The 24,509-nt window shown below is 50.4% G+C and overlaps 1 protein-coding gene across 1 annotated transcript in view; it reads right to left on the bottom strand.

Moving 5' to 3' along the window:
- phf21ab (PHD finger protein 21Ab) overlaps window positions 1-17,268 on the bottom strand; it is a 31,602-nt gene extending 14,334 nt beyond the window's left edge. The window contains 15 exon segments of the mRNA XM_084672056.1: window positions 24-84; window positions 260-339; window positions 1,521-1,572; window positions 1,678-1,785; window positions 2,059-2,355; window positions 2,358-2,405; window positions 3,515-3,616; window positions 3,959-4,264; window positions 5,742-5,858; window positions 9,177-9,242; window positions 9,937-9,969; window positions 12,152-12,250; window positions 12,478-12,529; window positions 13,225-13,282; window positions 17,028-17,268. Of these exon segments, the coding sequence (XP_084528182.1) occupies window positions 24-84; window positions 260-339; window positions 1,521-1,572; window positions 1,678-1,785; window positions 2,059-2,355; window positions 2,358-2,405; window positions 3,515-3,616; window positions 3,959-4,264; window positions 5,742-5,858; window positions 9,177-9,242; window positions 9,937-9,969; window positions 12,152-12,250; window positions 12,478-12,519 (1,411 nt within the window). The 5' untranslated portion in view covers window positions 12,520-12,529; window positions 13,225-13,282; window positions 17,028-17,268.
- Between the last annotated feature and the right edge of the window lie 7,241 nt (window positions 17,269-24,509).

Here is a 24,509-nt window from a genome sequence, read left to right as displayed (position 1 = left end):
TGATGTCTGAGGTTTGAACTGACCTCTCTTCCTGGTCCCCTGGTGGAGAGGAGTGTTCAGGTAGGTCACCGCACTCTTCTTCCTCTGTGACAACAGACACACACACGGGTGAATACTGATATAACAGGGACAGACAGAGGAGACATGAGGAGCTGAGGAGAGAGGAGGTGAGGATAGATGAGGAGGTGAGGAGAGAGGAGGAGGTGAGAAGAGGAGGGGAGAGCGGAGGTGAGGAGGGTGAGATGAGGAGTGTATCTACCTCAGGCTCAAACACTGCTCCACTGTAAACAGGGTTGGCTGTGGTTCTCCTCTTGCGCTCTTGTCTCCTGCTCTGGATCTCTGTAACCACACAACAGCAGTGACCTGGCTATCATCCTGACACACAACAGCAATGACCTGGTTATCATCCTGACACACAACAGCAGTGACCTGGCTATCATCCTGACACACAACAGAAGTGACCTGGCTATCATCCTGACACACAACAGAAGTGACCTGGCTATCATCCTGACACACAACAGCAGTGACCTGGCTATCATCCTGACACACAGCAGCAATGACCTGGCTATCATCCTGACACACAGCAACAATGACCTAGCTATCATCCTGACACACAGCAACAATGACCTGGCTATCATCCTGACACACAGCAGTGAACAGGCTATCATCCTGACAGTCACACAACAGTGACCTGGCTATCATCCTGACACACAGCAGCAGTGACCTGGCTATCATCCTGACACACAACAGCATTGACCTGGCTATCATCCTGACAGTCACACAACAGTGACCTGGCTATCATCCTGACACACAACAGAAGTGACCTGGCTATCATCCTGACACACAACAGCATTGACCTGGCTATCATCCTGACACACAACAGCAGTGACCTGGCTATCATCCTGACACACAACAGAAGTGACCTGGCTATCATCCTGACACACAACAGCATTGACCTGGCTATCATCCTGACAGTCACACAACAGTGACCTGGCTATCATCCTAACAGTCACACAGCAGTGACTTGGCTATCATCCTGACAGTCACACAACAGTGACCTGGCTATCATCCTGACACACAGCAGCAGTGACCTGGCTATCATCCTGATACACAACAGCATTGACCTGGCTATCATCCTGACAGTCACACAACAGTGACCTGGCTATCATCCTGACAGTCACACAGCAGTGACCTGGCTATCATCCTAACACACAGCAGCAGTGACTTGGCTATCATCCTGACAGTCACACAGCAGTGACCTGGCTATCATCCTAACACACAGCAGCAGTGACTTGGCTATCATCCTGACAGTCACACAGCAGTGACCTGGCTATCATCCTGACAGTCACAGCAGTAACCTGGCTATCATCCTGACACACAACAGCATTGACCTGGCTATTATCCTGACAGTCACACAGCAGTGACCTGGCTATCATCCCGTCAGTCACACAGCAGTAACCTGGCTATCATCCCGACAGTCACACAGCAAGACAAACATCTGTAGAGAAACTGGCGTTTACCTTCGAGGTGGTCATGAGTGACAAGTCCCAGGGACACCATGAAGGCAATTTTCTAGGACCAGAATTGACGTATTAAAATAACTTCTTTGTTTGACTTGCAGACTCTAAACAAATAAACAAGGTGAAAGAAAAGGGTTTTTTCCCTCTCGGTTCTGACCTGCAGGCTGTCTTCTCTGTGTGGCCTGGCCGCAGAAGACAGAGGGGGGGTGGCAGAGGTGGGGCTGACCTGCAGCCTCTGTTCTGGGCCCAGCTGAGCCTTAACAGTCTGGGGAACACAGGAACTCTCAGACAACTGAACAGGACATTCTACATCATATTCATCCAGCAGAGGCTTCTGTCCACAGCAACAGACTACAGAGCATCTAGAAGGTACAGAAGACTTAGCGCCACACAAACGTACACATTAATACATTTAAACCCAGCAATACATAGAAAATATATAATACATAGAAAATGAAAACCCTTAGAGACAACACAGCACAATAAAACAGAGTAACATTGTCAAAGGCAGGGGCAGCCGGCCCACCCAACCACCCACCATGGTCCGGACCTTGTGGTCTGAGAGCAAGCCGCTGACCTGCAGCGTGTGGGTGGGCGTGGCCAGGCGAGCGGAGGAGGCCGGCGTGGCGATGACGATGCCTGCCACGGGCGCTGCCGGCTGGGTGTGGGCGGCGGCGGCGGCGCAGGGCTGGCCGTTGACGATGCGGACCTGGTGCACCGGGCCGGTGGAGGGGGCCAGCGAGGGGGCCAGCGAGGGGGCCAGCGAGGGGGCCAGCGAGGGGGCCAGCATCAGCGGACGTTGCAGCAGCTGGGGGGCTGCCATCATGGGGGGGGGGGGGCAGGGGCGATGGGGACGTTGTTGGAGACGGCGGGTTTCGGGCGGACCTGGGGGGGGCAGGAGGGAGTGAGGCCGGGGGAACAGGTCAAGACACAGATCAGGACACAGGTCAGGACACAGGTCAGGACACAGGTCAGGACACAGGTCAGGACACAGGTCAGGACACAGGTCAGGACACAGGTCAGGACACAGGTCAGGACACAGGTCAGGACACAGGTCAGGACACAGGTCAGGACACAGGTCAGGACACAGGTCAGGACACAGGTCAGGACACAGGTCAGGACACAGGTCAGGACACAGGTCAGGACATAGATAAGGAGCTCCTGGTGAGGAATGCCAGTATGGGCTCTGAGATCCTGGAGGAGGATCACTTCCCTGTCTCAGCTGATAGTTACCATGTTGGAAGTAAAGGAGAGGGCAATCAACATAGTCCACCCTGACAGTGTACTGTGAGCCAGTGAAAACCTCCCCACCCAGTCTGGTACAAAGATGAACCCTCGAAGGGTTACTATCAGCTCCCAGTGGCATTCCTCAGATCAGAGGGCAGTGATCACACACCTCAGATCAGAGGGCTCACACACCTCAGATCAGAAGGCAGTGATCACACACCTCAGATCAGAGGGCAGTAATCACACACCTCAGATCAGAGGGCTCACACACCTCAGATCAGAAGGCAGTGATCACACACCTCAGATCAGAGGGCTCACACACCTCAGATCAGAGGGCAGTAATCACACACCTCAGATCAGAGGGCTCACACACCTCAGATCAGAGGGCTCACACACCAAGGGTTGAAACCACAGTTCCACACAGCCAGAACACAAAACATCAATAAGCTGCAGAAAAGAAACAACAGTTTTCACAACCAAGAGTAGACAAGACACACAACACCAGCAGGGAAAAGTCATTACCCACACAGACAGGAAGTTATTTAAACCGGAAAGCAAATCACAACAGTAGGAAAGGATCAGAAAGCAGCACAAGGGAAACAGCCTCTGTACAGCTGAGGGGCCCAGCTAACAGAAGCTCTTTAGTACATCCATGTGCTCGGGTACACTATCGCCCTCCAGTGGCGACAGTGTGAAACAGCTTGACTGGCCACGCGCACACTGATTGGTGGGATCAGGGTTAGGGGGCGGGTCTGACCAGGACGCACCTGTGGTTGATAGGTGGGTCGAGGCGTCAGTCTAGGAGGAGGGACAAACTGGGGAACTTTGATAGGCTGGGTAGAGAAGGTGGTGGTGGTGGTGGTCTGAACCTGGGACAAAACCACAGCAAGGTCTGGATTTTGGGACTGTGAAGATCTCAAACAGGCTGGTTTAACTGAGGGGAAATATCACTCCAAGGTGCCCTCAGCCACCACAAACACCACAGCCTCTAAGCAGATCCACTCTCAACAAACACGGTCTCTTCTTGAACCATTTTACATTTGTAAAACTATGTGCACCACAGAAGTCAAATGTTTCACCTTTGTATTTTAAAAAGACAGAAAAGTACCACAAACAATCTTTAGAAAACACTACCCCCTTCTCAATAATACCCAAGAGAAAACATAAAACAGGAGGATGACATGGCGGCGAGAAGGCTGATGCTGACTTACCATCACCGTGTTCTTGGATATCAGTCTGACTGGGTCAGAACCCTGACCGCTTAGCCAGACTGGGTCAGAACCCTGACCGCTTAGCCTGACTGGGTCAGAACCCTGACCGCTCAGCCTGCTGGACACCTGAAGGTTGACCGGAGAGTTCTGGAAGTCTGTGTTGCCAGCCGGCTTGGTGTTGTTGCTGATGGCAGTGACCATGGCGATGGTGGGGCGCTGGGATAGGAGCGGGCCGGAGGGCGATGCAGCAGCTTTCAGCAGCAGAGGTAGAGGCTTAGTGGTGGGGACCGGCGTCACAGTCAGAGTCTGAGGTCACACAGGGAGACAGGGGTCACACAGGGGTCACACAGGGAGACAGGGGTCACACAGGGAGACAGGGGTCACACAGGGGTCACACAGGGAGACAGGGGTCACACAGGGGTCACACAGGGAGACAGGGGTCACACAGGGAGACAGGGGTCACACAGGGGTCACACAGGGAGACAGGGGTCACACAGGGAGACAGGGGTCACACAGGGGTCACACAGGGAGACAGGGGTCACACAGGGAGACAGGGGTCAGACAGGGGTCACACAGGGGTCACACAGGGGTCACACAGGGGTCACACAGGGAGACAGAGGAGAGCAGGAGAGTTGTGCTGGGATCAGAAATCCCAACAGGCAGGAACAGAGAGTGAAAGAGAAACCTTGGAGGAACAATCTACAGCCAGGGCGTCGGTTTGTTTTCAAATGTGTGTGGGACTGTAAGCAGACCGTTAAACAGGATCTTCTTCATTAGAAGTGGGGGGGGGAGGGGGCAGATTTGCTGTTTTCTAAAAGTTTGTCATGAAACGTCCGCCGCTGTCAGGGTTATGAACATGAGAAATAAACAATAAGAAAAGATTCTGAAGTTCCAGACAGCTGCTCATCAGTTCCCCTCTCCCTCTCAGGAGAGCCTTCCAGGCTGACCTCAGTTCAGACCTCTTGCCTTCCAGGCTGACCTCAGTTCAGACCTCTTGCCTTCCAGGCTGACCTCAGTTCAGACCTCTTGCCTTCCAGGCTGACCTCAGTTCAGACCTCTTGCCTTCCAGGCTGACCTCAGTTCAGACCTCTTGCCTTCCAGGCTGACCTCAGTTCAGACCTCTTGCCTTCCAGGCTGACCTCAGTTCAGACCTCTTGCCTTCCAGGCTGACCTCAGTTCAGACCTCACAGTTGAGTCACAGCTTTATGCAGCCAGCCAACAGAGAGGCCTGGTGCAGACTAGCTCAGATCATATCTAACGCCCTGGAAGACCTGCCAGTAAGGCACGCCCTGTTTCTCTGAAAGCAGGAGATAAACCTCAGAACAAGAGACAAAGGTTTAAACCAGGGCTGAGCGTTGCAGTTCAGATATCACAGGAGAGACGACAATCACTACAGGCAGACTGACCACATCTGTTCCTTCCTCACACTGTGTGAGTCAAGCTCAGACTCGTCTTTCTACTGACTGTGTTGCTGGTCAGAGCACAGCCAGCACTACTGGAGGCAGGGGCGGGTCTAGATATTTTCACCTGGGGGGGGCAAGAGGGTGGCAAGAGGTAGTTGTAGCGTGGCATGAAGGCGTGGAGGGAGGGTGTGACCCAATGCCACCATAAATGATCAGATTGTAGTTGAATTAATGGCAATAATATTAATACTATTGACTGTATACACTATGTTAGAAAAGTGTGTTTTATCCGTGAGCGGGTGTAAGAGGCAACCTGCTGCAGTCCAGGGGAGGGCAGGCTGGTGGGCAGGGTGTGAGAGCAGGGACCCTGGAGGACCTACCTGCTGCAGTCCAGGGGAGGGCAGGCTGGTGGGCAAGGTGTGAGAGCAGGGGGCCTGGAGGACCTCCGGTTCCTGCTTCAACAGCAGCTCCTTCCTCAGCTGCTCCACTACTCTCTTCTGGGAGGGGAAGAGGGAGGTGAGGACAGAGGGATGAGGGAGAGAGGGGTGTGAGGACAGAGGGATGAGGGAAAGAGGGGTGTGAGGAGAGAGGGGTGAGGGAGAGAGGGTTGTGAGGAAAGAGGGGGTGAGAGAGAGGAGAGTGAGGGGTGAGGAGGGGTGAGGGAGAGAGGAGAGTGAGGGGTGAGGAGAGAGGGGTGAAGAAGAAAGGAGTGTTCAAATGAGGAGGGAGTAAGAGAAAGGGGTTATGGTTCTCATTGTGGCAAAGTCCTATTTTACACTGCTGCATCTGAACTATCTGGGCCATTTTCATTTCTGTTTGAAATGAAACTGACAATTAAGCTTTTGAACTTTGAACTTTAATATGACAACATCTACTGACACATGAGGGTAGGCTGATAAAGCAGCCCTCTGGCTGTGTCCCCTTGAAAGCCATGTGGGGTTTCTGTGTTTTATTCAGAGGCCTCATGTGACATTTCTTTTCAGATTAAAACCACTTCAGCAGCTTAAACATGAAGCAGCCTCGTGACCTATCGCTCTGACAACAGACTCTCATGAGAGCAAAAGAGCACATTAGCATTCACCATGTTGCCAAATCACTGCACCGGCTAATTCCACACAGGCAGAAACTGCCATCCTGACACACAAAATGACCTCACAGAGCAAGAGACAGGAAGAGGAGGGACCTCAGAGCAGGAGACAGGAAGAGGAGGGACCTCAGAGCAGGAGACAGGAAGAGGAATGACGTCAGAGCAGGAGACAGGAAGAGGAGGGACGTCAGAGCAGGAGACAGGAAGAGGAATGACGTCAGAGCAGGAGACAGGAAGAGGAGGGACCTCAGAGCAGGAAACAGGAAGAGGAGGGACGTCAGAGCAGGAGACAGGAAGAGGAGGGACCTCAGAGCAGGAGACAGGAAGAGGAGGGACCTCAGAGCAGGAGACAGGAAGAGGAATGACGTCAGAGCAGGAGACAGGAAGAGGAGGGACCTCAGAGCAGGAGACAGGAAGAGGAGGGACCTCAGAGCAGGAGACAGGAAGAGGAATGACGTCAGAGCAGGAGACAGGAAGAGGAGGGACGTCAGAGCAGGAGACAGGAAGAGGAATGACCTCAGAGCAGGAGACAGGAAGAGGAATGACCTCAGAGCAGGAGACAGGAAGAGGAATGACGTCAGAGCAGGAGACAGGAAGAGGAGGGACCTCAGAGCAGGAAACAGGAAGAGGAGGGACGTCAGAGCAGGAGACAGGAAGAGGAGGGACCTCAGAGCAGGAGACAGGAAGAGGAGGGACGTCAGAGCAGGAGACAGGAAGAGGAGGGACGTCAGAGCAGGAGACAGGAAGAGGAGGGACGTCAGAGCAGGAGACAGGAAGAGGAGGGACGTCAGAGCAGGAGACAGGAAGAGGAATGACGTCAGAGCAGGAGACAGGAAGAGGAGGGACGTCAGAGCAGGAGACAGGAAGAGGAGGGACGTCAGAGCAGGAGACAGGAAGAGGAGGGACCTCAGAGCAGGAGACAGAAAGAGGAGGGACCAGACCTACTGACAACAGACCGCACACTCTCGCTCCCCCTGCTATCATTTAACCATGAAAACAGGATCACTCATTGAATATGTATGTAGTGGTGTGAAACTGAGTGTGTGGTGCTAGCCTGGAGTCTGAGTGATTCTCTTAATGTGAGTTTTCAGATCCACAAATAGGAGATTCAGCAAATGCAAATCCCAGCTCTCTGCCTCAGCATGCTGGCAGCTCTCTAGAGCTGAGACTGGCTGACTAACTGACTGACAGACAGTCTACCTGTGACAGGCCAGGGAAATCTGCTGCTCCACACCAAGAAGACAATTTCCATGTTAATCAAGAGTAAATTAAACAGCAGCAGGGAAAAGAAAAATAGTACAGTTTTGTGGTCTTTCTGGAAGCTGTCAGGAGAGGAGTTCTAAACACTGTTAATGAAACCGGACACCCTGCTTGCCCTGTTACTTTCTGGAGTCAAAACAAGACATTTGACGGAAAGGTGGAGGTTAAATGTGTGTTCCTGCAAAGGGAACTCTGAGAGGCTGGTGTGGATCCAATCATGGGTCTGATTTAGGTCCAACTTACTGTCAGCCAGTTCTCTGCCATCCTCTATCCAGCAGCTGTTATCAAGCAACACTAAAACATCTTACCACCACAGCAAAGCCAGTAACCATGGAGTTAAGACATAGAACATCATTCAAATAAGAACACACAACTGTTCCACAGCAGAATCCCTTTTTTCTAAACAGCTGTTGCGTGTCTGGACAAGAGGAGCAACATGAAGGCAGAGAGGCATGTCTCCTTAGACCAGGAGAGCTAGAGAGCAGCAGAGCCCATCAGCAGCTGGACAGAATACACTCGACTCAGAGCACTCTGGGACATGCCTGAACCGGTCCTGGTACATCCAGGGCTCTCACTGATCTGAGAGGCCGTGGCAGATGAACCGGGCCACCTGGAAGAGCACAAGACCAGCAGAGAACACAAGAAGCCGGTGCCAAGTTAAGGCCAATTTATACTTCTGCGTTTTTACGGACACGCACACAGGGAACGCCCTCTCTGTGCCCTCTCCGAACCCCTCGCAGAGCTCTACGTGCACCTCCTGATTTTCCTGACTATCCGCCCGTCAGTCCGTCATTTTACAAATACCCCTTGGCAGTGATTGGTCCGTATTAAGAACCGCTTGCGTCAGGGGCGGGGTTGCCGTGACCAACAAGGGAACAGAATCCTTTGACCGCCATTGTTGTAAGTTTTTACAACTCTTATTTCAGCTAAACAGTACATGTAAATCAGCATCTGAATTAAAATGTAACGAGAAATGGGCAGTGTAGTTGCTGAAAATGTGGGACAGTCTACCCTGGACCAACCAAGAATCAGAAGATAGAGTAGGAAAGAATCCTCCATTGACCAATCCCAGAATGCAACACTTTCCAAACCAGCATGCTCACTAACAGCACCACCCCTCGTGTCCTGGTCTTATCTGCTGTACAGACGTCAGAGGAGTTGATCCCATGACTGGTCAGTAAGAGCAGCGGCCTGCCGGCTCCCTGCAGGAGGGACAGAGCTGCACAGACAGAGGAGCCGCTCTGGACCAGGCCCCTCAGGCCCGGGGCTGACACACTCACCTGGTCCTTCAACATGGCATCCATCACAAACTAAGACTGTCCCAGTCTACTGTGTGTGTGGTCATGTGCCTGTGTCAAACATTCAGCTGGAACAACACAACCAGCTACTTGCTTGTGCAGTTCAGAGCATCTGTAGTTATATGTAGGGCAGTGTGGAATACTGGTGTCAGCACTGCATCCTGAAATACCTGCTTCTCGCTGAGTGCTGTGATCTTGGCCTGCAGATCATGAAGCTGCTTCTTCAGATCAGCATTCTGGAAAAGGAGAGCAGAGCCAATCACAACACAGCTTTCAAGCCCAGTCTTATTTGTCCTTTTTTCAGGTTTGCTCATTGGTTTATTTCAACTACAGAAACCGTCATGTTCTTTCCTTGCAAATCAAGAAGGGGAGAATGAGTTTTCGACAACTCCCTTCCACTTCTCTTCACAAGGTTTTGAAGGTAACTATGTTCATCTGCACTCTAACACATCAGCATTATAGTTTAGCATTTCATATTCCTCAAAATGATCTGAATCATTTTAGAGGGAATAACTGAAAATATAAAAACATTACTTTTAAAAGAACAGCAGCTGAAATCTTGATAACTTGGATTCATCACGTCACAATAAGATTTAGCTTTAACAATGTATTTTCCCTTTCTTAGATCCAATGTGGCCACAGAAAAGCATGGTGTTTGTGCGTGGTCACAATAAAGGATGGCATCTGTGGCGTGTGTTGTTGTGTTTGTGCGTGTGTTGTGGTGTTTGTGCGTGTGTTGCTGTGTTTGTGCGTGTGTTGTGGTGTTTGTGTGTGTGTTGCTGTGTTTGCCCGTGTGTTGCTGTGTTTGTGCGTGTGTTGTGGTGTTTGTGTGTGTGTTGCTGTGTTTGCCCGTGTGTTGCTGTGTTTGTGCGTGTGTTGCTGTGTTTGTGCGTGTGTTGCTGTGTTTGTGCGTGTGTTGTTGTGTTTTACCTGTGGATCTTGTTTCATCTGGGCAACCAGTTTCTGTGGGAGAAGAACAAGGGTTGGAGGTAGTATGGATTCAGTCACACCTATATGGACACAGTGACACCTAGAGGCTCAACCTTTAACTGCAGCAACACCAGCAAGAGCACCCGTCCTATCTAAATGTGAGAAGGTCATATACAGTTTTCACTAACAAAGCCTGCTCTCGTTTGAACACACACACACACACACACACATCATTAGGTGCATTTGACATGGCCTGCAGGGATGTCAGTCATGGCAGATCAAGCGCCGTTTGCTTACTTTACTCTATTTATAATTAAACGTAGTCTTTCCATTAGCGAAGAGGCGGACTAAAACTCTTTCTTAAACAATTTTCAATTCAATTAAACAGTTTGGTCCGGATTTGAGCGTTGGCGAAACTGAAGGTGTCAGAATAATTACAGAACACGCGTCAAAGTTGTCGTGTGCGAGTCTGGCCAATCATGGAATAGCTGTGTTGTCGTTAGAACCTGTGCAGTTGCTCTTGAGAAAATGTGCTCGGCTACACAGCCGGCAGTTCTGGAATCGATCTCACGGTACTTTGATGGCGACGTCACAGTGACCTAGCCTCGGCGCCGTCTCAAATTGGACAAAAAGTCTAACCAGAATTCACTGTTTCAAGTCAGCCGCCTGCAGCCGGCTGCAGCGCTGCATTAAGTCGGTCCATGTCGAACGCACCTAATATCATCATCATCAGATATCATTTCCCTCCAGACTGACCACTCCTTAGAGAGCAGGTCAACTGGATGGCCAATCACAGAGCTGAGGCCAGGTCTATTGGCCAGCCTATCAGACAACAGGTCTACTGGCCAGCCTATCAGACAACAGGTCTACTGGCCAGCCTATCAGACAACAGGTCTACTGGCCAGGCTGACACTCCTCAGAGCCTGACGTTCTGAGTCTGATTCTGGGAGATTAGAGATCCCTCAGCAGCAGGGGGCAGAGAGGAGGGCCTGAGGCCTGGTCTCAGGTACAGACTAGCAGCAGGGGGCAGAGAGGAGGGTCTGAGGCCTGGTCTCAGGTACAGACTAGTAGCAGGGGGCAGAGAGGAGGGTCTGAGGCCTGGTCTCAGGTACAGACTAGTAGCAGGGGGCAGAGAGGAGGGCCTGAGGCCTGGTCTCAGGTACAGACTAGTAGCAGGGGACAGAGACGAGGTCCTGAGGCCTGGTCTCAGGTACAGACTAGTAGCAGGGGACAGAGACGAGGTCCTGAGGCCTAGTCTCAGGTACAGACTAGTAGCAGGGGACAGAGAGGAGGGCCTGAGGCCTGGTCTCAGGTACAGACTAGTAGCAGGGGACAGAGACGAGGTCCTGAGGCCTGGTCTCAGGTACAGACTAGTAGCAGGGGACAGAGACGAGGTCCTGAGGCCTGGTCTCAGGTACAGACTAGTAGCAGGGGGCAGAGAGGAGGTCCTGAGGCCTGGTCTCAGGTACAGACTAGTAGCAAGGGTCAGAGACGAGGTCCTGAGGCCTGGTCTCAGGTACAGACTAGTAGCAGGGGGCAGAGAGGAGGGCCTGAGGCCTGGTCTCAGGTACAGACTAGTAGCAGGGGACAGAGAGGAGGGCCTGAGGCCTGGTCTCAGGTACAGACTAGTAGCAGGGGGCAGAGACGAGGTCCTGAGGCCTGGTCTCAGGTACAGACTAGTAGCAGGGGGCAGAGACGAGGTCCTGAGGCCTGGTCTCAGGTACAGACTAGTAGCAGGGGGCAGAGACGAGGTCCTGAGGCCTGGTCTCAGGTACAGACTAGTAGCAGGGGGCAGAGACGAGGTCCTGAGGCCTGGTCTCAGGTACAGACTAGTAGCAGGGGGCAGAGACGAGGTCCTGAGGCCTGGTCTCAGGTACAGACTAGTAGCAGGGGGCAGAGAGGAGGGCCTGAGGCCTGGTCTCAGGTACAGACTAGTAGCAGGGGACAGAGACGAGGTCCTGAGGCCTGGTCTCAGGTACAGACTAGTAGCAGGGGACAGAGACGAGGTCCTGAGGCCTGGTCTCAGGTACAGACTAGTAGCAGGGGGCAGAGAGGAGGGCCTGAGGCCCGGTCTCGGGTACAGACTAGTAGCAGGGGGCAGAGAGGACTGAAGTGCAGATTAATCCTATCTTGTTTAAGGGGATTGACTGAGTATGAATTCAAAGCAGTTTTATTGGTTCCCAGCCCTTGCCTGCAGTACCTCAGGGTATCCTACCTGATGGACTTGTATTTCCACTTTGAGAGCCTCCTGTAATGTTTGTAATTCCATCATTGATCCAGTCAGTCTTTCAGTGACTCCAAGGAAACGTTCAGCCTGTTACCAGAGAGGTGTACAAAAAAAAACATTCCATTTCAACCAGATTATTAAACACTGAATGTTAAATTATGCATTCCTATTTCAAGCTATACTTGATGTTTCAGGGTTTAGTGCAGTAGCATGCTATATTATGAGGCACGTTCATGAGTGCACACTTCTTGTTTGAGCATCTGAAGATCTTGGACGACTATACAGTGTTTAGATGCAGTTGTTACCAGATGTACCTTCACGCCGTCTCCAGGTTGAATACCATCCAACTGAAGCATCAAAGAGCCGCTGCACAGAAAAACAAAATATTATCCCTTAGCAACATGGTGTGCTGTCATGGGAGGAATAGGAGGTGTGATCCGCCTGGATCATGCTGCTGTGACGGCCCTGAAGACATTACAGCCCCCTAGCTGACTGCAGAGGTGACTGCTACAGCTGGAGGCTTCTGTGTAAAGCTTAATGATTCAGAAGCCATGGGGTATGATGCCGAAGGGAGGTTGGGGCAATCTCATTTAGTGCATCATTATGCAATGACAAACGAGCCAATAATTCTGTCTTCAGAGTTGGGATTTACTCACAGCATGCAAGGGTAAACAAAGAACTTGGAAATTACAAGCGCAGTAAAATGACAGACGAGACCAAGTTCACAAAAGCATATATTTGGCTGGTTTCGAAGCACAACAATAACCAGAGAGGAGGGAGAGAGAGCCTGCCTGAGGACAGCCACAGCCACAGTCCCATTGATTTGGGCCAAAGCTGCAAGCCAAGAGGACAAATACAGCAGGAGCTGCTACAGCAGGAGCTGCTACAGCAGGAGCTGCTACAGCAGGAGCTGCTACAGCAGGAGCTGCTACAGCAGGAGCTGCTACAGCAGGAGCTGCTACAGCAGGAGCTGCTACAGCAGGAGCTGCTACAGCAGGAGCTGCTACAGCAGGAGCTGCTACAGCAGGAGCTGCTACAGCAGGAGCTTCTACAGGACTCACCTTCGGGCAGTGTGACCTCACCTTCGGGCAGTGTGACTGACCTCCACTCTCCAATTCCCTACAAGACAGAAGAGCCACATGGCCTGTTACCCCCCAACACTCCACTTAGAGTCCATTCAGGATGGCTCAACCCTTCCCCATGCTGGAGAAACATCACAGTAGCATTGCCAAGGTCACAAGCAGGCTAACAACAAGTTAACAGCACGTTCAGAGGAGACATTCAGAAGTGTAACATCACAGAAGGCAACGTGTGGCCCAATTCATACTGTAACTGAACTTGGTTTACATAGACTATTGAGAACAAGGTTAGGGTTAGAATAGGAAAGGCTACTGGTTGATGTCCTCACTATTTTAACAGAAGTGAGCCAAAATCTGGCTAGTCCCCTACCGTCCACAGCTAGCTAGTCCCCTACCGTCCACAGCTAGCTAGTCCCCTACCGTCCACAGCTAGCTAGTCCCCTGCCGTCCACAGCTAGCTAGTCCCCTGCCGTCCACAGCTAGCTAGTCCCCTACCGTCCACAGCTAGCTAGTCCCCTACCGTCCACAGCTAGCTAGTCCCCTGCCGTCCACAGCTAGCTAGTCCCCTGCCGTCCACAGTTAGCTAGTCCCCTGCCGTCCAGTGCTAGCTAGTCCCCTGCCGTCCACAGTTAGCTAGTCCCCTGCCGTCCAGTGCTAGCTAGTCCCCTGCCGTCCAGTGCTAGCTAGTCCCCTGCCGACCACAGCTAGCTAGTCCCCTGCCGTCCACAGCTAGCTAGTCCCCTGCCGTCCAGTGCTAGCTAGTCCCCTGCCGTCCAGTGCTAGCTAGTCCCCTGCCGACCACAGCTAGCTAGTCCCCTGCCGTCCACAGCTAGCTAGTCCCCTGCCGTCCACAGCTAGCTAGTCCCCTGCCGTCCACAGCTAGCTAGTCCCCTACCGTCCACAGCTAGCTAGTCCCCTGCCGTCCACAGCTAGCTAGTCCCCTGCCGTCCACAGCTAGCTAGTCCCCTGCCGTCCACAGTTAGCTAGTCCCCTGCCGTCCAGTGCTAGCTAGTCCCCTGCCGTCCACAGTTAGCTAGTCCCCTGCCGTCCAGTGCTAGCTAGTCCCCTGCCGTCCAGTGCTAGCTAGTCCCCTGCCGACCACAGCTAGCTAGTCCCCTGCCGTCCACAGTTAGCTAGTCCCCTGCCGTCCAGTGCTAGCTAGTCCCCTGCCGTCCAGTGCTAGCTAGTCCCCTGCCGCCCAGTGCTAGCTAGTCCCCTGCCGACCACAGTTAGCTAGCCCCCTGCCGTCCACAGTTGGCTTGCCCCCTGCCGTCCAGTTAGCTAGTCCCCTGCCGTCCACAGTTAGCTAGCCCCTGCCGTCCAGAGCTAGCTAGTCCCCTGCCGTCCACAGTTAGCTAGCCCCCTGCCGTCCACAGCTAGCTAGTCCCCTGCCGTCCACAGTTAGCTAGTCCCCTGCCGTCCACAGTTAGCTAGTCCCCTGCCGTCCACAGTTAGCTAGTCCCCTGCCATCCACAGTTAGCTAGCCCCCTGCCGTCCACAGTTAGCTAGTCCCCTGCCGTCCACAGTTAGCTAGCCCCCTGCCGTCCACAGTTAGCTAGTCCCCTGCCGACCACAGCTAGCTAGTCCCCTGCCGTCCACAGTTAGCTAGTCCCCTGCGGTCCACAGCTAGCTAGTCCCCTGCCATCCACAGTTAGCTAGTCCCTTGCCGTCCACAGTTAGCTAGTCCCCTGCGGTCCACAGCTAGCTAGTCCCCTGCCATCCACAGTTAGCTAGTCCCTTGCCGTCCACAGTTAGCTAGTCCACTGCTGTCCATAGCTAGCTAGTCCCCTGCTGTCCACAGCTAGCTAGGATGCTACATAGTTCAACCTTCAGAGTTCAGACCCCAACCACCTGTCCCCCCCAGTAGCTAGGTTCCCAAACCATAACACATGATTTAAAAAATGAAATTGGCCTTCTGGTTTACATGAAAAACATACTTTTCTACACAGGCTGATTTGGCATGCTTTCTCTCTGGGTCTCTCCTATGAGATGACATGTCATTTAAAGCTCAAGTCACTTCATTAAAATTCCTCTGGACATTTTACAGTATAAAGGCTTAGGGACAAACCAAGGAAGAGTGACAAATGTGAAAACCCTATTAACTTGGTTTATAATTGGAAAATGAATTTAATCTTAATGCTAATCTGATGCTGAACAGTAGCGGTAATCTGTATTCTGTGCAGCTAAATCTAGTTCTCAACCTGTCCAGACAACAAACATCCAGAAGTCACTACCTGGTCCACCCTTATCTTGACAATATTGTCATCATTGTTTATGACTAGCGCATGGGATTTTAAGAGATTAAGATCTTAATTGTTTTCTACCTTGGGGTTGTTTTTAAAGCCAGTGCAGAATGAAGTAAATAAATAAATACACGTAATCTACTCAATCAAATGCCTACTTTAACTGAGCCACATTCCAGTTTGGTTCCAACTCTGAGGAAGAGATTTGAAACAGACTGCCCTTCATCTACATTCAGCAAAGCAAAGCGGACATGTTGATATGATTTCAATAGATACCTCACTGTCTTGTAATGCTGTATACTGAGAGGCTCCTCTGATAGTGGAGTACATCATGCCACCACATCCACACATGTGGCCTTTCAGTAGGTGTGACAGTTAAACAGTGGTAGCCAACATTATCTTTTTGGACTTTCTGTATGTTGCTAAAGATGAAAACAAACTTAATCCATGTGTTGTTATTATGATATGGTAATGAAAATAAAAACCGTATGTTATTATTAGCCACATTAAAAAAACAGTGACTATTGGTCGTATTAGCATTTACCCATATGACTCTGATCCTTAATAGTTTCGCTAATCAAGCGCCACATGGGCTGTGCGAAATAACAAGTTAAGAAAAACTTACAGCATCAGTACTCGTCGATTGGCCTGTCACAGCCTACATATGCATAAGACATTTTAAATTGTGCAGCTTCAGATGGCAATGCATGGGTGCTTAGAATGTTGTTAATATACTCTGAGGTACTTTGAGGATTGTAATGTAATTGCTCATACACACTGTTTATAACGTTCTTTAACGCGAGTCCTATAATGGCCATCTTGCGCTGTTCAAGCACTCACGCAACTCTACATTCGCTCCTATCGGCCAGCTAATTGCCTTGTAGAATGTTAGTGCAAGCGAGGTTTGAGCGATGGGGTCTTCACTTACTTTATTAATCCTCAACTAATTTAAAACTACGACTTTCTCCCATCGTACGGATGGCTATAAAAGGTTACCTGAGAACTACGATAATGAATAGCCGCTTAGCAGCAAGTAGCTAAATAACCGGCTAGTGGTAGTCGAGCACGGGAGGGCAGCGTTCACGGCACAGCGGCAGTGAGTCTGTCACCACTGAGCTAACGTGAGCTAGCGAGCAAGCTAGCTGTCAAAAGCCACATTGAGGACTGTCTTGCTAACTTACATCAAAGCTAATTAATGCTAATATTAAATATCGCTAGTAAAGAGAAAGAATTAAAAACGCAGACCCGTGTCTAAATAAGTAATTTGACCAAATTATCGCAAACAAGCTCGAGCTGGTGGTTACAAGTTAGAATCGGCCCCTTTCTCCGTCCGCTGCCCTCCAATAGCAGTGCACTTTGCTAGCTAGAGAATATCACCCAACTCCTATAATAAGAAATTGCAGTGAGGAAAAAAAGCATCCACTCTCTCTCTGTAATAAGCCACGATGCGATACAGGCGTACGAGTGAAAGAGACAGAGGGGAAGAGAAACGATGAAAATGAAAGTTGGGATGATAATAAAAAGATCCCAATGTGTACTTACTCTCCTCTCTACTCACTTGAGCAGCAGCAGTCCTCCTCTCCTCAGAAATTAATTAAATAAATATTTACAAACAACCCAATACCTCTCAACCGAATCTCCGATACAATATTATCATGCAAATGTCCAAACGCTGTCTCGTCAGCAGAGTATGCGATATCCGTACTATTTTCTAATTTGTTTAAATTCAATTTGTCAAAAAAGAGAGAAACTGAGATACAAAACAAGAACTCTTCTTCAATCTCATTCACCACAGCCTGAGCACAACACTTATCACTGCGCTCAAGAGGAGGGAGAAAAGGGGGTAGAAAACTATTTCACAAATGTGACGGTTGTCATATTTTTACATCTGATCGATCAATTGGGAATTATAATATCGTTAAAGTTAGCTCCTTGGAGTCGATACGAGGCTCAAGACGAAGAGAAAATGTGTTTGAGAAGCGAACTATTTTTTGTGACGGTGCGGCGAATTTATTTCACTTTGCCTAAGGAACATGGGTACTATGCCTCCCATTGCCTAGGGAAAAAACCCGGATGTAAACTCGGTGAAACTCATCTGGAGAGAAGTAGCACTCAATGCAACTCAACGAAAAGAACGCGGAGCAATTTGTTGCTGTCTCGACTTGCAACGGCCCCATCCTGCACCCTTCCCGACTCTGTCTTCGTAATCAATAATTGCGTCACTTGTTTTCATTATGTCGATTAGAAAACACCCCGCCTATCTTGTCGTATACATGTGCGTTGAAAGGTCGACTTCACAAAAGTCGTTATATTAATAACAGAATTTGATGCTGAACCGTTGTACATGATTTCTGGTGATATAAGAGAGTCTGACTGAGGCGTGGGCAAGCGGCCTTTATCCATCGCGCCATGTTTTGTTCACAGAACAGCAGGGGGATGTGAAGTAAATATAGCTTATGCATTAGTGAAATAGCGAGACACGTGCAAAATCGAGGACAACCTTAAGAGAATGTGACTGTTATAACATGGTTGTCACGCTATATTATCCTATGCTACAACCTGGCCAGAGATTGTAGGTTAAGTTGCCCAATCAGTAGGCTAGCTGATAATTAAATGAGCCTATATTAAATAATTACCGGTATGTATTTAGCCTATAAACATATATTTACCATTATCAGGACCCATTTCCACTTTACAACTGTCAAAGAGGGCTGTTAAATAAATACAAAATGTTTTATAAGATGGACAACAAAGGACATGTGACAGCCTAGGTGTGTCACTTGTTGAGAGAAATCCACGTGAAAAACTGTTGTTTCAGTGTAACTAGGAGTTCTCTTCCAGATAAGAACCAGAAGCTAGAGGCGCTGTACTGATGGAACCCAGGAGGACAAGATAGAGGCCTTCCTACTTGTGTATTGATTTATGTGAATAGAACAAATAACGATTCACCCCCGCTTATTGAAACTCCCTGAACATTTTCAATGGAGATCATGGCTTTTTTGTAACAGTTAACAGCCCTCTTTTGTGTTTACATTTGTGAACTCAGAGCGATGCAATAATTCATACATAGTGACTTACAGTAATTACAGGGACATTCCCCGAGGCAAGTAGGGTGAAGTGCCTTGCACAAGGACACAACGTCATATGGCACGGCCTGGAATCGAACCGGCAACCTTCTGATTAATAGCCCAAGTCCCTAACCGCTCAGCCATCTGACTCCATCTGACATCTTACTAAAGTCTAAATGCCAAATCAGTATAGTGGGGTTTATTTCCAACTCATTAACTTCTTGACAGTAGCTTTTTCTAGCTTCCTCTTCAAAAAGAATAGGATCCCTTATTCCGATCAAATCCAAAACACTCAATTGAACCACTAGATGTCGCTGTTTGATTGAAAACTGAATTGCTGCACAGCCACTATTATATTAGGATTTCTAATGTGATTTTGTAAACACATAGGAAAAGCTATACTCCAATATATTGCTTAGTAAAAAAAAAATAGCCAATTTAAAATGGTGTATTCATGTAGGCTATTTGCAAAATATCTCTGCAGTGTGACATTTCACAAGTAGGCTATACAGCAGTTTCCCATATACCCGTCTAAACTTTGTTGGTCTCAAGTTTGGAAGGCTTGATCTTACAAATGATGTCGATTTTTTTAAGGATACCATATAAGCGTTGGCAATCAACCTAGCATTTTCACATGTTCAATAGCGTACTCATGTGAATATGTGGTCATTACAGAGTGCGCCTGCGACAATAGTGCCACGCGTGTGGCTTTGGGAATTGTTTGGTGTTTAAATAAGTGTGATCGGCCAAACTAGACACTGTATCCTACTCCACACAAACTGTAGTCCAAACAACAGATGGCGAGCACGAGGTTGGGGGAGATTATCGAAGAGGAGGATGTTGTGAGCGACAAACACATTGGGGTAGACATGGAGAGTCCTGTGAGAAACGTGTCCAGGAAAGTACGGAAAGGAGCCTTCAGAATGACACCGACAGAAAATCAGATGGAGAACGAATTCATGCACCTCGCCCTCCGAAAACAGCTCTCCTACAGGTAGGCTAAATTCTGTAATTCAGGACCAGCTCCTGTCTTGCACCTTGGGGGTTTAGGGTTAGGCTGCCGTCCTTTAGTCAACGAAATAACACGTAATCAAGAATCACGAGCCTGACGCTCAAACTTTTGAAAGGTAACAGTTTGAATTGGGAATGGCTTATGTCGAAGCGAATCGTGATATTGTTTTAAAATTGATGAATGGACACAATTTGTTCACTTACATTTAGGCTACTTAATTATCTTTCACGCCAACTTTAGTTTAGTCGGTTATTGTTCTTCCCTATTATGTATAGCCTGTTTCCAAATTGACTTCCTTATACAAGAGAAGAGGGTGGGGTGGAAAATCGGTAGTGCCATAGAATGGAAACTCGACTATTCTGCTCTTAATAGTGTATCCATATCGGGAACCTTGTCATAGCAGGTACAGTAGGCCTATAAAAGTGACCTCTCAAGTGATATCCTGTTCGTGTTCACACATTAACCCGATTAGGAGGCATCTGTCTGTGGTCTCTGTTCCATAACTGACATCAGAAGAGTCAACCAGATCACTCATCTCCCACTTACACAATAATATCCTTTTGAAAGTCCTTTACAGTGCTCATTATGGAAAGTTAATAATGTTAAGGCTACAACGCTGCTTTCAATAGGACTGAGTCATCTCTGTATTCGTTTCTTCAGCAGTGTCCTGCAGTCTTTTGAAACAGAGCTCTGTGTTTTACTGCTGTTTTTCCTCTGATTGTCAAACCCAAATGTCCTCTGACTAAACAGATTGTGTGTGTGCGTGTGCACACGTATGTCTGTGTGTGTGTTCATGCTCTTTTCAAACCCCTCACCGCTTTCATGGTGCCATCTGTGTGCTGTTTCCTGTGTTGGCGTGTGTGTGTGGGGGAGCATGGTGTGTGTTGGGTGTCTGCTTCAACACACCTGGTTCATGAAACCTTTTCATGCCTTAAAGGTACATGTGCTGATACAGGATGGTGGGAAAAGTTAGATTTTAGTGAAGCAATAATACTTTGAAAATAAGTTTAGTTAATTCTTAAAACTGATGAAATGTGGTTCATGCACTCATGGTTGATAAAAAAAACAAAAAACAGTGATATTCTTATATAGTTGAGCATACTTAAGTAAAAAATACATTTCCAAATGGCTCTCTTTTGAGACAGTTCTGCTGCTCGGAAGCCAAAGCGGGTGATTTCAGTGACTCACAAGTTCTGTGGGTATGGAGGACCAATCAGTCCTTTGGAGGAAATCAGTGTTCACTGTTGCCATGTAATCAGGTTTTCTGAGAATCGAACAAAGTGTGGGGCAGGGGGGTCACATCCAGCTGAGGAACCGGCCGCTGGGGCTTGTTGTTCTAAAGGAGCTGAATGGTCGAAATTGAATGTGAAACCAGGTTTTAGCTTTTAAAAATACTCTAAAATTATATCAAGTAAATATAAGACCTGCAGGATGCTGCAGACAGCTGGGATGAACCCACGTGATAGATCCACACAGTGGATCACACTCACTAGGAGAGAGAGGTGCCTGGCACTGAGGCACAGGGCTCCAGGCTGCTCTACGTCACCTTATCTAATTTGTTGGTCCCATTGCACATCACTGGAGCAAGGTCGTGTAGTCAGAGGGGGTGTGGTCAGAGGGGGTGTGGTCAGAGGGGGTGTGGTCAGAGGGGGTGTGGTCAGAGGGGGTGTGGTCAGAGGGGGTGTGGTCAGAGGGGGTGTGTATGGTCAGAAAGAAGAGGGGGTGTGGTCAGGGAGAGGAGGGGGTGTGGTCAGAGGGGGTGTGGTCAGAGGGGGTGTGGTCAGAGGGGGTGTGTATGGTCAGAAAGAAGAGGGGGTGTGGTCAGAGAGAGGAGGGGGTGTGGTCAGAGGGGGTGTGTATGGTCAGAAAGAAGAGGGGGTGTGGTCAGGGAGAGGAGGGGGTGTGGTCAGGGAGAGGAGGGGGTGTGGTCAGAGAGGAGGGGGTGTGGTCAGAGAGAGGAGAGGGTGTGGTCAGAGAGATGATGGGGTGTGGTCAGAGAGGAGGGGGTGTGGTCAGATAGGAGGGAGTGGTCAGGGAGAGGAGGGAGTGTGGTCAGAGAGAGGGAAAGGGGTGTGGTCAGAGAGAAGAGGGGGTGTGGTCAGAGAGAGGAGGGGGTGTGGTCAGAGGGGGTGTGTATGGTCAGAGAGAAGAGGGGGTGTGGTCAGAGAGAGGAGGGGATGTGGTCAGAGGGGGTTTGTATGGTCAGAGAGAGAAGGAAGTGTGGTCAGAGAGAGGAGGGGGTGGGGTCAGGGAGAGGAAGGGGTGTGATCAGAGAGGGTGTGTATGGTCAGAGAGAGGAGAGGGTGTGGTCAGAGAGATGATGGGGTGTGGTCAGGGAAAGGAGGGGGTGTGGTCAGGGAGAGGAAGGGGTGTTATCAGAGAGAGGAGGGGGTGTGTTAAGGTAGAGAAGGGGGTGTGGTCAGGGAGAGGAAGGGGTGTGGGCAGGGAAAGGAGGGGGTGTGGTCAGGTAGAGAAGGGGGTGTGGGCAGGGAGAGAAGGGGGTGGGTCAGGGAGAGGAGGGGGTGTGGTTTAGGTGGTTGAGCTGGTGTGTGAGGTTGTCCAGGCACCTGGGCTCAGCACATCAAAGCACCTCCCCCCAGATGAGTGTAATAAGCAGACCCTGCTCCAGCTGGGTTCATCAGCTGGGCCCAGACCCAGACCCTGCTCCAGCTGGGTTCATCAGCTGGGCCCAGACCCAGACTCTGCTCCAGCTGGGTTCATCAGCTGGGCCCAGACCCAGACTCTGCTCCAGCTGGGTTCATCAGCTGAGCCCAGACTCTGCTCCAGCTGGCTTCATCAGCTGGGCCCAGACCCAGACTCTGCTCCAGCTGGGTTCATCAGTTAGGCCCAGACCCAGACCCTGCTCCAGCTGGGTTCATCAGTTAGGCCCAGACCCAGACTCTGCTCCAGCTGGGTTCATCAGCTGGGCCCAGACCCAGACCCTGCTCCAGCTGGGTTCATCAGCTGGGCCCAGACCCAGACTCTGCTCCAGCTGGGTTCATCAGTTAGGCCCAGACCCAGACCCTGCTCCAGCTGGGTTCATCAGCTGGGCCCAGACTCTGCTTCAGCTGGCTTCATCAGCTGGGCCCAGACCCAGACCCTGCTCCAGCTGGGTTCATCAGCTGGGCCCAGACCTAGACCCAGCTCCAGCTGGGTTCATCAGCTGGGCCCAGACCCAGACCCTGCTCCAGCTGGGTTCATCAGCTGGGCCCAGACCCAGACCCTGCTCCAGCTGGGTTCATCAGCTGGGCCCAGACCCAGACCCTGCTCCAGCTGGGTGAGCCTCAAACGAGGGGCAAAACAAGAAGCGCACATTGTGAACAACCAAAAAATAAGTGCCAAAGGGAAGAACCATAAGATCATGTAGTTAACCAAGTTACAATTTAAGCAACATGAATCTCTGAGAGCAAGTGTACCTGTAGAAAAAGCAGCAGCAGTAAAAATAAGATGAACTAAAATAGAATATTTTGCAGCGAATACAACAGTTTAAATCAGTTGCCACTAACCAACAAGAGCAACAAGTCTCTAAGCAAGAGTCATTGTGATCCTTGAGGAAACTAGCATTGGGTCCAGCAAACCATTCCTAAGTACCGTTGTACTCCCGGAGTAGTACTGCCGTTGTACTACTCCAGCAGGTTCTATCTCCACATTCAAACTGTACTCCACATTCAAACTGTACTCCACATTCAAACTGTACTCCACATTCAAACTGTACTCCACATTCAGCAGGTTCTATCTCCCTTCTCTACTCCACAGCACACTGGGGGGGGGGGGGGGGTATGCACATGCTAGCACATGTCTAGTTTGTGTTAGGTATCAGTGAGCTGAGTGCAGCTACCACATACGTGGACGATTATCATCTATGAATAGATGTTGTAAATGTGTCGTAATACGTTCATAAGCTTTACTAATGACAAGTTCTTTCCAGACAGTTGTGTGGTGTGTTGCCAAATTCTGATGGCCTAATGCTGCTGTGTCAGTTTGATGTGGTTGCAGTTGAACAGTCAGGAAACTCCCAAGCAGCAGTGAGTTGTTTTCTACTCCCTCTCAGTGTCCCTCTCAGTGTGATGCGGTCAGAACATCCCACAGCAGGCGGTAGTTGTGTTTCGTGTGAAGCGTCTGGCTGGGCTGCTGTGCCATGCCAGGGAGATGAGAAGTTTACTGGAAGGGAACTGGTCAGAAATAGAACAAATCAATTGTTCTAATTCATGACAAAAAATAAATAAATGTCAAACCATGAAACGCCTGGCCGGCCTTTCAGATGACAGGGGTGAGGGGGTGAGGGGTGAGGGGATGAGGGGGTGAGGTCGGGAGGGGTAAGGGGGTGAGGGGATTGTACCACCATAAGGTGTGGATGTGTTGAGATATCGCTGTATGGTATGGCTGTTTGCAGGGCTGTGGTGCTGTTTGTTGCACAACCACCCAGCCCTCCTCCATCCCTGTAGCCTCGGGGCTGGGAGCTGGCAGGACTGAAATAGAGCTGCTGTTGGGATGAACACGCAGCAGACACACGCCAGGGCAGGGTCCTGCAGGGGAGGGTCCTGCAGGGGAGGGTCCTGCGGGGGAGGGTCCTGCAGGGGAGGGTCCTGCGGGGGAGGGTCCTGCAGGGGAGGGTCCTGCGGGGGAGGGTCCTGCAGAGGAGGGTCCTGCGGGGGAGGGTCCTGCAGGGCAGGGTCCTGCAGGGGGAGGGTCCTGCGGGGGAGGGTCCTGCAGGGGAGGGTCCTGCAGGGGAGGGTCCTGCAGGGGAGGGTCCTGCAGGGGAGGGTCCTGCAGGGCAGGGTCCTGCGGGGGAGGGTGCTGCGGGGGAGGGTCCTGCAGGGGAGGGTCCTGCGGGGGAGGGTCCTGCGGGGGAGGGTGCTGCGGGGGAGGGCACAGATACACTCATGTGGTCCCCTCGTAACCAGCCTATGCCTTGTCACAGAGGGCCTGAAATATGGCCTATTG

The sequence above is a fragment of the Hypomesus nipponensis genome, chromosome 14 (assembly GCF_054491055.1).
Source record: "Hypomesus nipponensis isolate SF chromosome 14, ASM5449105v1, whole genome shotgun sequence".
NCBI lineage: Eukaryota > Metazoa > Chordata > Actinopteri > Osmeriformes > Osmeridae > Hypomesus > Hypomesus nipponensis.
Note: the sequence above shows the minus strand (reverse complement) of the source record. Positions and strands in the feature narration are given on the sequence as shown.